The following is a 16,194-nucleotide window of genomic DNA, read 5'->3' as shown; positions in this document are numbered from 1 at the left end:
GTGAAAGCTAAATCACGCTTATTTTGATAACGATCAATCAATGTTTGATAAGCCTCCTGATAGAATTTCCCTTCATAAGGGAAGGAGCGTATGAGTGCCACGGCATCTCCAGACAAACTTGATATTAAATAATGCATACGCTCTGAGTCCGTAAGTGTTGCGTTGTTATGAATGAGGGAGTGGAATACGTCATGGAATTTAGGCCAACCTTTTATTTCACCTGAAAACTGCGGTACAGAAATTTTAGGAAGTTTTATGTTGTGACTTGTTACTTTGGAAGATTCTAGCGAAGTGTTCAATTCACTACCCGTTTTGATAGTCAACTGCCGATATATAGAAAGAATTTCCATATGAATATCATCAAATTCCATGCGAAGCAGGTCCTCAGCCTCCTCATCGCAACTGTCTATCAGTGATATAATGTCACCGTATGCAGCCTCAAAGGCACTAACAACCTTTTTTACTTCCGAAAAACAAGCAAGGAATGTATTACATTGTTCCGGATCATATTTAGCCGCTCGGGCAATAACTAATGTTTTCTTTAATCGATTTAAAGATAAAGTACGCTTACGTCGCAATACTGGTAGGTCCTGAACCGAAATTTCATCTGTGTCCATCGACCTCGATTTACTTTTCTTAAGTACTGCACACGATACCTTCCGCTTCACGGAATGTGACATTCTTAATCGGAGCTACGATTTTATTTCAATTAAATTCAAAAAATAAAACAAAAAAATAAAAAATTAGAAAATAAGTACTGTTGTGAACCTCTTTGCTATTTTGATAACTAATGTAGTTTTTATATACTTCACTTTTGACGTTTGTCTTCATATTACCCATTTCTTTCTGTTTTCTTAATTTTGTGTTTTTATTAAAAAATAATCATTCTCAACTTGTTTCATCGTTTATCATTTTAGAGAGTTGGTTAGTTTGTTCATTTCATTTTGGTCCTTCACCTGTAATTTTCCAGCGTACCTATTTTTCATTACGTAGCTTTAGTTATTCGTTCATTTCGTAGTATTTGTTTTCATTTTCACTGCTTTATTTCATTTTTATTTCTCGCTTAATGATCACCCGCAGTAAAAGTAAAATCATGCCGGCAAACCCTGCGACTAGTACTGGTGTGCAAGTTAATATTATACAACCTAGTACTTCCCAACATGTAGACAGCATTGCTCCGAGTGAGACGTCTAAGTCAAAATCATCACGCTCGTCATCCACAATTAAGGCTCAAAAGGCCGCCGTAGAGGCTCTCGCCCTGCGCCGACGTCTTGAGCACGAGCAGGAGCTGGCTGAACGTGAGAGGCAACGTGAAAGTCGACTGGCAGCACTCCGTCAGCAGGTAGAGGAGGGCGAACTGAAGGCCGAACTTGCCGCTCTCGACGCGGAAGCCGCGGCAAGTCATAGCAGTCGCAGTGGTTCTGCCAGGGTAAGCGTAGAAAGAACAGAAAGATGGGTACAAAGTTTAGGACAGCCAGTTTGCGTTGGCGAAAATACAGTTAATAGAGGCATCCCCGCAGTAGGGCGAGAGCAAGTATTGGTTCCGCCTCCCGGCCACCAGGCACCTCTGCCGGCCACTGGGTCAACTGCATCCCCTGTTAACCGTTTTGTTCATCAGAAACAACTTTTAAACGTCATTAAAGCGTCCGAGGCGGCCGTACTTACGCGACCGCTCATTTCCACGGAGGTTGATCAGAGTAGTCTGCTTCAGGCTGTTGCTGACACTGCAGCTGCGGCCAAGGCGCTTGCTACTTCGCACCGTCATAAACATAAGATCGAATTGTTTCCTTTCGACGGAGACGCCTTAACATGGCTACATTTTAAACGTATTTTTGATTTAACCAAAAACAATTTTTCAAATATTGAAAATATTAGTCGGTTACAAAATGCACTTCGCGGCGCGGCCCGAGATGCAGTCGCGTCACTGTTGCTGGCTACAGACAACCCGAACGATATTATAAGAGCTCTGGAGGAGAACTTCGCTCGCCCGGAAATTATAGTATTTAAGGAAGTCTCCGCTCTTAAAAATCTACCACGTTTGGGAAATGACTTGAAAGAGTTAATTACGATAACGAATAAGGTACGTAATTCTATATCCTTTTAAAATACTGAATCAAATTGAGTACTTGCATTCTCCAGAACTATTTCACGCCGTCTTAGGAAAATTAAACCCGGTTACTAAAGTAAGATGGACGGATTTTGCTATGCAAGATACTACAGGGCGTCCTAAATTAGAAATTATGTCCGATTTTTTGAGGCGCGAGTTAGATCAACTTATTCGGTTCGGTTTATCACCGGAATCTTGCTCGATCCAACATTCACCACAAAACACTCATCTAAACAAACCGTATAAACGGGAAAATATTCACATAGTTACACACTCTAAACTAAATTCTAAGGCGGCGTCTACACAAAAGCTTGAATGCGCGTTTTGCAAAAAAGATCACAATATTAAGTCATGTTCTGAGTTCAAAGCCTTATCTGTTGATGAAAGGTGGGTCTGGCTGCGTGAGGTAAAAGCGTGTTATAGATGTCTTAGGCGGAGTTCACATCAGTGGAAAACATGTAAAGTTAACCCTTGTGGTGTTGATGGGTGTCTAATACGTCATCACCCGTTAATGCATGGTAAAGAACCTGCCTCTTCTGTCAATACTATGTTCGACACGCAATCCACCGAAAATGATCATACGACTAAGCACCACGAACCTGCATCTGTCGAAAAGGTAATAGTTTCTACCACTTCTACAGGTGTTCAAGAACCCAGCTCCATCTTAACTCTGTGCCCACGTGTATTTCTGAAAATCTTACCCGTTACTGTCTCTGGTCCCTCAGGAAGTTGCAATGTTTACGCACTTCTCGATGACGGTAGCACTGCTACGCTCATTGACTCAAGTATTGCTACTCAAATCGGTGCGACAGGGCCTCACCAGAAAATAACGGTTAATGGTATAGGCGGTCTCAGTAGAAACGTAATATCGTAATATCGTATGTAGATTTTCACATTAAGGGTAGGCACACACGAGACACATTTTTAGTGAAAAATGCGAGAGCTATGGAGTCTTTGTCTCTGCGTCCTCAAACGATTAGGCAGGAAACTATTGCTTCTTTCGCACATTTAGCGAATTTACCTTGCAACGTAACTTATGAAGATGCTACACCAACAGTTTTAATTGGTGCAGAGCATTGGCATTTGTCAATCAGCAGCGAGGTACGGTGTGATGGTAAGAATGAACCCGTTGCCTGTTTAACTGCCTTAGGCTGGGTGCTTTATGGAATCGCGTCCAGTAAAACTAAATCAGTGGAGTTTGTTAATCACGGTGTGTGTATCGAACCTTCCGATGAGGAGAAATTAGACTCTCTTATTAGGGAACAATACAAAATTGATTCGTTAGGTATTTCTAAAAAAGAAACTCTACATTCTAAGTCAGATAAACGTGCAGTCGAGATTTTAGAAAAAACTGCTAGACGTCTCCCCACTTCTGGTCGATTTGAGGTGGGTTTGCCGTGGCGTGACGATATACAACGCATTCCCGACAGCTACCCTCAAGCCATGTCACGATTTTTAAGTCTAGAAAGGCGCATGGCTAAAGATGCTGACTTTGCAAAAGCATATGACGTGTTCATTTCAAACATGATCGCTAAAGGCTATGCAGAAGAATGAGCTCCCGAGTCATACTACGCCAACCACATTAAAGATAAACAATCTTTTATGAGGCTCTATTTACCCCATTTTGGCGTGTATCACCCTCAGAAACGTAAGCTTCGTGTAGTTCACGACGCCGCAGCCACGAATGCGGGCGTCAGCCTAAACTCTTTGTTGCTACCTGGTCCAGACCTGCTTCAGTCCTTGTTAGGTATTTTACTTCGGTTTCGCGAGGGCCGTATTGCTTTCACTGCTGATATCCGGGAAATGTTCCCTCAAGTAAGGATCAGAGAGCAAGATAGGGACGCCCTCCGGTTTCTCTGGAGGTCAAGCAGAGACCAACCTATAAAGGAGTTTAGGATGACAGCCATCATTTTCGGTGCGTGCTGCAGTCCATTTATAGCGCAATTTATTAAAAATAAGAACGCTCGTGAGCACGAAAGTTTATTTCCTAAATCAGCTCATGCTATTTTGTACAATCATTATATGGACGATTATATTGACTCTCTCGATGACATTCAAGAGGCAGCACAACTGGCGGCAGATATTGTTGCCGTTCACAATGATGCCTACTTCGAGATGCGGGGCTGGATTTCCAACGATCCATCAGCGCTAAAATTTATTCCTGCTGATCTTAGGGCCACTCAACCGTCGTTGGAAATCAACCTTGGCAGCTGCTCTGCAAACAATATTAGAGCGTTGGGAGTATTGTGGAATCCCATAACAGATAATTTAGGGTTCCGCTCAGGCTTAGGTGAAACATTTCCAAACCCTCTCACAAAACGCAAAGTTCTTTGTCACCTCATGCGTGTGTACGACCCGTTAGGCTTATTAGCTCCAATAGTTGTTAAGGGTCGAATTTTATTTCAACAAACGTGGAGGCCTAATGTCGACTGGGACACCGAGTTCCAACCCACGGAAGCATTAAGATGGTCTGATTGGTTTCAGGAGTTGTCAAAAGTAACTTCTTTGGAAATTCCGCGTTGGTATTCTAACTCTAAAAACTCTGAACCAACTCAGAGGGAGTTACACGTTTTTGCTGATGCAAGTGAGCTCGCGTACGCATGTGTCGCTTATTGGCGCCTTTTATACTCAGACGGCAGCATCGAGCTTTCTCTCATCTCTAGTAAGGCAAGAGTTACACCCTTGAAACCTATCTCTATCCCACGTTTAGAGCTCCAGGCCGCTTTAATAGCTTCTCGTCTCGCGGTCACCATTAAGGACAGTCATAGAAAACAACCGGCACATACTTTCTTTTGGACCGATTCTATGACAGTCCTTCAGTGGTTACGTAATGACGCGCGCTCTTTTAAGCCTTTTGTTGCCCATCGTTTAGGCGAAATTATTGAAAACTCTTGCGTCAGAGACTGGCGATGGGTACCAACGGAATTGAACCTCGAAATTAACCTCGACATGTCCCACAGATGGTTTCGCGGTCCATCTTTTCTTTTTAAATCCGTTGAGGACTGGCCTACACAGCCAAGGTTTGCCTCACCAAACACCGATGAACTTAAGACCAATAGTTATGAGTTGGTCGGACTAACTTCCTTTGTCGAAGAGTTACCGACTCCGGTCACAGCCATTTTTGCTAATTTTAGTAATTGGCAGCGCTTATTACGTGCCACAGCCCGGGTACTTCAAGCTGCGGCAAAGTTTGGTGTAATTTTGGCTTCCATTAGAAATTCTAAATTGAAAGGCGAAATAGTTTGTGCCCGCCATCCTTCAGCGTCCACTACTCTACCACCTCTTAGTGCGGATTTAATGAAGGCCGCTGAAAGGCAAATTATGCAACGAACACAGGTCGAGAGCTTTTCCATAGAATTTCTTCATATCCTGAACTCGAAGCCTATTCCTCCGAACAGTCGTCTCAGAAAACTGTCACCCGCTTTGGGAGAGGACAAATTACTGCGGTTAGCCGGAAGAATTAAAGCCGCAGAAGGCATTGACCCTGACACACGCTTCCCCATCCTTCTTGACGGTCGTCACCCAATTGTACGTTTATTGGTACAATTTTATCATCGAAAAGCGGGTCACGCAAATTTGGAACTAGTCGTGAACGAATTAAGACAAAAATTCTGGTTGTTAAGGCTGAGGAACACAGTGAGAACAGTAGCAAAAGAGTGTCCACTCTGCAGAATTAGGAAGTCCTTGCCGGTGAACCCGAAAACAGGAGATCTGCCACCTGAAAGATTAGCTCACCATCGACGGCCCTTTACTTTTACGGGTCTGGACTACTTCAGCCCCGTAAGCGTCACTATCGGGCGCAGGCATGAAAAACGTTATGTGGCCCTTTTCACCTGTTTAACTGTCAGAGCCCTTCACCTAGAAATGGTACATAGTCTATCGACTGACTCTGCTATCATGGCTATTAGAAGATTCATTGCAAGACGGGGCTGTCCAAACGTTATTTTCTCGGACAACGGAACCTGCTTTGTTGGTGCCAATCGCATTCTCAGAGGTTTCTACGGAGAAAATGTCGAAGATTTCACAAGCACTCAAGGAATACTCTGGAAGTTCATCCCACCTGCGGCACCTAATTTCGGAGGATGTTGGGAGCGCTTGGTGCGATCAGTAAAGGTAGCTCTGAACGCAACATTAACCGAACGAGCTCCAAAAGAAGAAACCTTGAGCGTTTTACTAGCCGAGGCAGAAGCCATTGTCAATTCACGTCCATTAACTCATGTATCTACAGATTCTGACGACCCGACAACACTCACACCATTTCATTTCTTAATCGGTTCTTCGTCCGTGCAGACCTTACCTACTGCCTTGAACGATCACGATTTGGTCAGCCGTTCCGAATGGAGGAAAGCATTGAGGCTAGCGGATCATTTTTGGTCGCGTTGGATGCGCGAGGTTCTCCCGACCCTACAACCACGTGAGCAGTCAAGAGGCAACCGCAGTTCAACAGCTTTTCAAGAGGGTGACGTAGTAATTATTGCTGACTTCAACTTGCCCCGCGGAATGTGGCCACGAGGACGTGTTGCGAAAGTGTACCCTGGGAAAGATAGCGTGATAAGGGTAGTGGACGTTGCAACAGCAGGGGGAATGCTACGCCGACCCGTACGAAAGCTGGTTAGGCTCTCCACCTAAGGCCTTGACTGACCTTGGTTTGCATAACCAGTTTGTGCTTTTCTGCACGAGGGGGAGGATGTTGTGAACCTCTTTGCTATTTTGATAACTAATGTAGTTTTTATATACTTCACTTTTGACGTTTGTCTTCATATTACCCATTTCTTTCTGTTTTCTTAATTTTGTGTTTTTATTAAAAAATAATCATTCTCAACTTGTTTCATCGTTTATCATTTTAGAGAGTTGGTTAGTTTGTTCATTTCAAGTACTATGAATATTTGAAGGAAAATGAACGATTAATGTAAAATGTTTTGTAATGTAAAATGTTTTATAATTACGCAACCAATACAAAAGGATAAAACTACAAGGTCAATAACCCATTTGCAATTGAATAACTCAGGTAAAAGATGACGTATTTGTTCGTATACCTGAGTTGTAAGTATTAGAATAATATCGCAAACACAAAGAACCGTAATCACCAAACGATATTTATAGGTAGGTAGGTAAGTACGGAAACGAAAAATGAATAAAATAAAAATTCACAAAGTAACTCATTAATTTGTTAATACGTGGACGGTATTTGATCGTGACAAAACAAGATTGGTATAGGTTTAGATTTAAATTTAAATGTTTTAAAATTAAACCAAACGTGATATTATTTAAAATCGGTATTAGCACAACAATTATATTTATGAGAATATAACTTTGTACCAAGATACATAATTAACTGATGGGCGAACAATGCAGCGTTATACGTCCAACAAACGAAAACGGAGGGTATCCTCGGAAAGTTGGCGACAATTAATCTAGAATTATTTATTAGATTCTCTTTTACGTTTAATATAATGAATTTTACAAATTAATGCACTGAAGAGAATGAAGCACATACACCGTTATGTTATTTGATTGTATGCACAGCGTTACGGATTGCAACTAATTTGCACAGTGGATTGATGACGTGATTCGTATTGTCTTAGGCCTATTGAAATTGATCGTAATATAATTAAGAAAGCGGTTAAAAAGTAGTTACGTTAAATACTAGTTAAATTTAAGAACTTGTATTTTGCTGTGACGGTAGATTTCCCGGGTTTCGGCACCATAAAATGTATGTGAGACGTTGGTTCCCGGCTCGGTAGTTTGTTTTAGCCGGTTATCGTCGCGACACACACACTGGGTCTGGACAAACCAATCGATCCCTGGTCGGGGATGGCTACGGAACTTGCCCAGCAAGGTATCCTAGATCCCCGATGTACGTCTAGGATTCAACAAATTGTGTAAATGCACATACGCACCTGGGACTGCCACTGGAGCTCCTGGACGCGTGCACTGTTCTAGAATCACTAGGCCTTTTTTAATGAATTATAATTTAACTTCACCCGCGGTCGTCGATTTCGGTTAAGTTTAAATGTTCTAGATTCGGTTGCGTGTTGCTCGGCTCCCGTTCGTAATCGATGTGTGTGTGCATGCGATGTAGCTTCGCTGTCATTTGATGGATCCGAACGTGGAGATCGATTGGCGTTGTAAAATGTCAGATTTAAAATTTGCCGCGAAGACGGCACAAATACAAAGTTGTAGTTTTTATCAAGATTATAGCCTTTTAAAATATCTTAAAAACTCGACGGTAAAAGTCGCTAATTTTTACCTTCCGTGCAAATTATCGCATTTTATAAATTTTAGAATGAGCATGTCAATTTGAGAAAAATTACTGATTCCCTGATTATGGCTTGGCCTGAAAGGTATAATACTACGCTAGGCCCACCTGTGGGCCGCATGGCGTTCAACGTGTTTAGGTTCGACATGCTTACGGCCCAAAAAATACCTACATATTAATATAATGACAGGCTATGTTTGTCATTTCGTTCCTTAAACTTTTTCATATAATTAAATAAGTGTGTAATAAGTATGCAGGCAGCGCAGGACCGGTCTTTGTGGCGACGCTGTGGGCTGATAAGAAGAAGAAGTATTATAAAATTGATTTTTTTATAAATTCGACTTTGACAACAATGGCATCGCTAGAATCTAATTCACATACAAGATAGCTGATCAACAGTTGCCGGAAACACTTCCAGAAATTATTTAACATACTATGTAAAAAATTTAATCACGGCCATGCATAAAACACGTTTCCACCGTACATTTAAGTTAAGATTTATTCATTCGGATCCGCGACCGTGTCGTGCCGGCCCTCAACGCTGGGGTGCGCAAACTAAACGCGGTCGGGGACTGTGATCGGCGCTGCTTCATCAGATCCGAAATGTCAGAAATAATATAATGAAAATAATAAACGAAGGAACAAACCGTAAAAGTAGTCATATTTTTATGTAATACTAGCTGACCCGGCAGACTCCGTAGTGCCTCAATCGATAAATAAAAGACCTAAACTTTTGTATAAAAAAAACTTAAAAAAAAAAACAAAAGGAATCCGTCCGACGGGGGACACATCAAAGAAAAAACAAAATTGTTTGTTTTTATATAATTCCGAGCATTTTCATATTTTTTTTCACCTTTTAAACCTTCTTTGGACTTTCACGAATAATTCAAGACGAAAATTAGCCAAATCGGTTCTTGGGTTTTAGCGAGACTAACGAACAGCAATTCATTTTTATATATATAGATTTATATGACTCGCGTAAAACCGATGCAAATACTATAAAGTTCAACCTTGCCCGTTTCCGCCATCCTTTTTGGTTCAAATAGTTATGACCGCTCCAACATTCCGACGTCTAACTGACAATCATAAGGAAAGAGGAATTTAGTCGAACATCTTGGTATGTGATTAAATTTATAGAAAGCTAGTATATCAATAAAAATTATTTCCTTTTTAAGTTTGATTTAATATTTTTCTAAACCTTTGTGATGAAACTTGGTAGTTTTTCTTCGTCCTTCAGGGGTTTCTTGGCTTGTGACAGGTGGTACCTACGCGTATGTAATGAAAACGTGGCTAAAATAGTAAATAATAAAACACAACATATTTCCAGTGCGAATTTATTTCCAATAAACAAGATAAATGCAGTCTTGTACACATTTAGATACAAAAGTAAGTACAATGGACATTTTTATTTAATGTGAAAAATATATTAAAAAAAACGATAGGTACATTAAACAAAGGAAAAATAATAATTTAATCAAAGATTATTCTACGCGCATATAGGTGTTTGTTCTTAAAACAACATTTTGTGAGAACACCCTGTGAGCACCATTGTTTTATTGAAATAAAAAAAAAAATGTTCACTTGAGATGAAAGATTACGAGTATCATTTCTCAACTTAACACAAAACGGTCACATGTCAGTTCTTTGATACGTCAGAACGTCCACAATTTTACGCGGGATTTCTACAATAATAAATTAAGTCTTAATTCCGTCCGAAAAACATCTTAAATTCGAATAGCACGTTAAAAACCAAGTACTTTTTAATTTACTTGTTCGAAAACTTTGGTAAAAAGCGTTACTGTTAATTTTATATAGGTGATTTTTAAGGCCGATTTTTTTAATGAAAATATGTATGCAGTAAGTAGCATTTTGTGTGATTGTTAGTGGATTCACCTGTTTGAACTATGAGTGGATGTGTCTACAATCGTAGTCTAGTTTCTGTCAGTCTTGTAATGAATGGATTACTTTGTTTAATTTTCACTGTTTTACTTGTTTGTGCTATTTTAATAGATCACATATCGGCACTGATTAATTCATTCCAGTTTTCCAAAAAAATCGTTTATAGGGTATAATTCTCTTCCCTTAAATCCCATTACTGTAAATCTTATGGCCAGGATCTCCAGCGTTCACCACGCGAAAGCATTAAGCAATGAGGTTCAAGTACTCCGAAAGAAAGCTCATATTGTTTAGTCAGAACCTGAGAACTACCATATACTAAGAAGCGTTTAGAATTGGGCTTAAGAGCGTCCAAGCTGTTCATTTTTTATATTATCATCAATATACTAAAAACACGGGAGTTTCCACCAATTGAACCTAGATTTGTAAATCAAATCATAGCGGATTCGAAGCTTAAAGAATCTCACGTCCATTTCGATCGGTTTAGAACTTGTGCAAATTTAAATATATAACTATAATATAACATATAAAAAGTAAAATTAAGAAACTTCTCAGATATTATGTGCGAAACATCAAAAGCATAAAAATTGCAAGCATCTAAAATTGACAATTTACCAAACCAATAACGTACTCTGTATTTGTATTACTTTAATTATATAATTATTATACTATAATTAATTATTGGCGTTATTAAAGTATGACGCGGGTTATGGAATGTTTTTAAAACAACTTTTCCTATTTGTTCGACTAATCTGTGTGCACTAATATAATTGACACAGATTTCGTTCTAAAGCTTACATATAATTAAATAGTTATAAAGTTCATTTAGGAAAGTCGATACAAAAGCCATACCGCTTCAGTACACAGGAGGGTAGTTTTCGTTTATATCACATTGCGCGCGAAACAGCTCAGCTATTATATTTCAAAGCGCGTATCAGGAACATGTAGCTGTCTCTTTCGCACTCCCAAGACTAAATAGATTTCAAAGAACAATGGCAGCTTTCTATACAACATTTTACCTGATATCTATTTGAGGCGTCTTGAAACAAAAAAATACTAAAACGATAGGAATAACATAGCTTAAGCTTAATCAGAAATATTTTTGGTATTAGAAAGTCACAAAAAAAAAGATATCAACGTGTTTACTTTATAATTTGAGGTTATCTATCAATAAATAGATGTCTCTGATTTTTGTAGGCACGGACAAATTGAAAAAATAAGTAAATGATATTTTATGTTTAAATAACATTTTTAATTTCATTATCATAGATGAACCAAGGATACACCTCTAATAGTACTCGAGTAGGTACCCTTAGCAATTGCAGAGCTATCTAGGTACCTACATATACATATTATATAGTTTGTTCTTTCTTCTTTGTAAATGTGTAAAAATGTGTGTCAGAGATAGGTACTTTTAACCTTTTGAACGAATTAATCACTTAATTGCGACAAACGAAGGCTTGCAAAGCTAATTTACTATAGTAGAATTATTTTGTCCGTGCAGTTTGGGTCATAAAAAATCGGAGCAGTGAAACGAGTATTTTGCTCTCTCTTCCACTCACGAGCCTTATGGACGGGCATAGTCATGCGCATTATGTCAGTTGTTATACTGTTCAAATCATTGTCATCTGCAGTGCTGGCATTACTATTACATATTTAGTTATTTAAGTATTAATTGTAACAAAGGATAAATTAATATTATTATTTTCATTTTAAATACTTTATGAATAGTATTCATTACCATAAAATATTGCTTTTTGGTGCCAATAGTATAAATGCCATCCTTTACAAATGTATTAAGCCGGAAGTACACAAAAATCGAATTAAAAGCTTATTAAATTATCATTTTTTCGTGGCTTTGCCACGTAAATCTAACATCGTATAAAAAACGAGCAAATAAAATGATGAAGTTTCGTTTATGTCTTAATCTAAGACGTCTTTTAAAACATTCAGGTAAAAAATTGCCATTGTTCTTTTCTATCTTGCTCAAATTTAAATTACTTCAAGTAATCATAATATTAGAGGAAAAACTTTTTAAAACCGAACACACCAAATTGTAGTATTTTGAACGTGGCGATGCTATAGTATAACAGTATTTATGTTTAATATGCGTTTTAAATAAGATTGTGCATGGACCTGCGCCATATTGTGACGTCATAGCTGTCAAATCGAAAAAAGTAGGTAAAGTCAGTAAAAAGGTAGGCATTTTTAAATATTAATTTATAATCTAAATGTTCGAGTTTGCCAATTCCGCTCATGTCACTGCTTGAGTAATTATCATCATCGTCGCCCATCCTTAGATTATAGTGCCCGACAGTATTGCAATAGGTTTGGTATTGGTTTTTTTTTTTTTTTTTTTTTTTATATAATCTAATTTCATGTTTAATTTACCTCGACCAGTACTCAATATATCAAGAAAATTCTAAGATGTGTATGGTTCATTAAGACAAACATATTAATAGTCTTAATAATTATGGAAAAAAATCCCAAAAAAATAGAAGAAACTTTTTTTTGTTGTTGTCCATACTTTTTTATCGAACTTTGACAGATCAAGGTCATTGACGTGCACATTCTTATTTGAAACTCACTATATATAGTTGTACATAACTACATTTCAATTTTAGTATAGAATACCAAATTAAATAATTACTACTGGGAGGCAAAAATACATCAATATTTGCTTAATATAGGCAAATTCCTTATCCCTAAAAATTACTACATTACATGTATATATATTAATGTTATTATCACATCAGTGAATTATCCGGTAATGTAAATGTTACAAAATATTTCGAGAACGCAAGTATTTTTATCGCCTATAAAAAAAAAAAAAATTTTTATAATAGAATAGGCACTTTTCTTTTTAATTTTATTTAATAATTAATATATTTAATAAAGACAAAAATTTTGGAATGCCTAGTTTTTTATGTTTCTGTATCTCGCAGCGACGGGGACAAGTTCAGTTTACAGTAAATACAAGGTACTAAGGGTAATTAATACTTTGGTTAAGTGTAAGACTGTCATTATTATATCGAGGGGTGGAAGGTTATTTGGTTTTTAACGACATTTTGGCATCTTTATTGGAGAGCCATTTAAAGTTTTAAACTTTGGAAAACCAATTTGGAAAATATATCATAAAAAAAAATTCTTCAGATCTTTCAATGGAGTAAACACAATTCATTATTAGCAATTTCATTAGCAATTTTTTTTAACAATCACTCCACGTCTGGTCCCGTCCTAAGTTCGTAAAGAACTTGTGTTACAGGTATCAGATAACGGAAATAAATGTAAGATTTTTATTATACACATAAATATATTTAACATACATCCATAACCCTCGGAAAGACATTTTTATATTTATCATACAAATATCTTTCCTTGGTGGGATTCGAACCCGCAACCCCCTTGTGTAGTGACCATGTCACTTACCACTATACCAGACGGTCGTTAAATTGAAGTTCCATTAAAAACATCGAACTGTTGATGCTAATATCAAATAAAATGCACCTTTAATTATAAAACGTCGCTTAAACGAAATAGCTTTTCACCTCTTGATATATTTAAACCGTGAAGACGCAATGGAAAGCGCAGACCGCTCTCACACGGCACACGAGGTCGTTGACTTCTGACGTCATCCGATTTCAGATTTCATTGCGTGTTTTGAGAATGTTTTGAGATCGGCTCAAAACAACCGAATTGTATTATAAAGCGCTTTAAATTATTGACCCCTATACGGACATGCCCGCTGCTGCTGCATAGAACACGGTACAACACACAGACTGCTAGTGTGTCTAATATTAAATATTTATTTTATTATATTCCTAGCTTATAGGCTTTTTGGCAATGCCGGCTAATGACTTCCGTAACAGCCTCATGAAACCCACCAAGACGCTTGTATGTATACACAGTGTGAATTACTGAGTACATTACATACATACTTATATTATTTATCAGCCCTGTAATTATAATAAAATTAAGTATAATATCTAATCTGTAGCTTTTTGTTGACTCAACAAATACATATGAAGTGATATATAGCCTCAGGTTTAAAAAAAAATTAAAATTAAGTTTACAAAAAAAAAGAGCATACAAACATCACACGTTACCTGAATGCAGATTTATACCAATGTAATATTTTAATTACTTTATTTCGAGTTGTCAATAATAAAATGTTATAAACGTTGTGTGATATAAAAATAGCTTCATTAAATCACACGAAATCTCTAACATAGTATAATTGTTATTAAAATTAAAGAAATATTATGTGATGTTATGTTATGTTAGATGAGAGTAAATATTGAATAAGTCTGTGGTAAAATAAAACGAGGTATTATTATATAAGAAAGAAAAAAAAAGAGACAATTCTTTAAGTGTGTGCTCAACACGTTACACATATTAAATCAGAGTTTTCGAAATTACTTTGTCAAATAAAAAAAAATTATATTAATCGTAGTTTAAAACTCTTTTCAGAGTGGTAAATATTTAAAGCCGACATAGCAAAGCCATATTTACAGCACGCTATCGACACATAACGAAAAGCGCATACCTAGCTGTTTTGCTTTTAATCTAATATTTAAAATAATGTATTTATTGTGGTCATATAATTTATATATGTAGTTTACGGGTATATTGTGTCTGCGATGGATACTATATACATTATTCATACAAAAGCCGTAATGTTAGCTTATTTTACGCAAAGAGAACATATAGCACACGCTATTCAACTACATTACAACGATAAGCAGCTTAAAACTGTAATAACGGTGGTTTATTAACGTTAAAAGTATGTGGATAGATAATATATATATATTATTTTTTTATTCTTTTAGGAATCATGGTAACTGGATTTTAAAGTAATTTGAATCTGTTAGCGATGGTGATCTCGATGGATCGGATCTAGACTGCCATTGCTTCTTCTTCTTAACGAAAGCGTTAGAAGAGGATAGACGATAATCTTGTGTCTCTAAGGTACACGAACACATCATATGTGAACATAGGGGAACGCGAGGAGTGAAATTAAGTGATTTGTTCTATTTTGTCTATTTAGTGTTTCTTCAGGTTGCAATGTGTAATAATAACTGTTTAATATCTGTGAAAGTGCACAAATGTGGGAAAATGAAACAAAAGCCGCTGGACGTAACTCCTCGGGATCCTCTAAAAATTCAACTGAAAAAGTCTTAGAAAATAACCACCATTATACTGAGATTATATTTCATCCCATACCATCTCATCTCATATCATTTAATTTCATCCCAGTTGATTAATGTCTCAAATTAATCATCTTCATTTCATTTCACTCCATATTAACGTTTTTCATAAAAATAAGAATATGAATTTAATATGAAAGATGACTTAAAGGTCTTAGTTACCAAGTCACAAAAGCCCTTAAAAAAAGCCGGTAATGAGCTATTTAAATTGAGGCTGGTTCATACGGACGCGGGTTCATTTTGTTCTTTGGCGAAAGACAGGAACACCTCTTCCAGGGTGGTCTCCGTGACCGAATAGTCCTCCACGAGCCCGGGGAAGTTGGCCTTTAGTTCCTCGAGCTGAGTGAAGAGTTCCGAATATTTCATTGTTTCGTTTATATGGTAGTGCAGCATCGTCTGTGGGCAAGATAGAGTATTTAACATTTGTTTTTAGTTAATTGCAATCGCAGTCACTTGACACATTTTCACTACTACTACTACTACTATCTCCTCCTACTGCTGCTACTACTACCTCCTACTACTACTGTTGCTACTACTACTACTACTGCTACTACTACTACTACTACTACTACTACTACTACCTCCTACTACTACTACTGCAATTACTAAAAGTAAAGTTCGTGTAATTAACGTTAAAGCTAGTAGGAGTAGTAGTGTTACTTCGATTGCTACTTGTACTACTGTTTTTAGGAGAACGGTGGTCAAATCAAATCACGTGGACATTA

The 16,194-nt window shown here is 37.4% G+C and overlaps 1 protein-coding gene across 1 annotated transcript in view; it reads right to left on the bottom strand.

The window, feature by feature from the left end:
- Window positions 1-9,684: 9,684 nt before the first annotated feature.
- LOC101736702 (retinal-specific phospholipid-transporting ATPase ABCA4) overlaps window positions 9,685-16,194 on the bottom strand; it is a 55,104-nt gene continuing 48,594 nt past the window's right edge. The window contains exon 32 of the mRNA XM_038017601.2: window positions 9,685-15,865. Coding sequence (XP_037873529.1) covers window positions 15,689-15,865 — 177 coding nt within the window. The 3' untranslated portion in view covers window positions 9,685-15,688. The remainder of the gene's footprint in view (window positions 15,866-16,194) is intronic.

This window comes from Bombyx mori, chromosome 19 (assembly GCF_030269925.1).
Source record: "Bombyx mori chromosome 19, ASM3026992v2".
NCBI lineage: Eukaryota > Metazoa > Arthropoda > Insecta > Lepidoptera > Bombycidae > Bombyx > Bombyx mori.
This window is presented reverse-complemented; position numbering and strand designations above follow the sequence as displayed.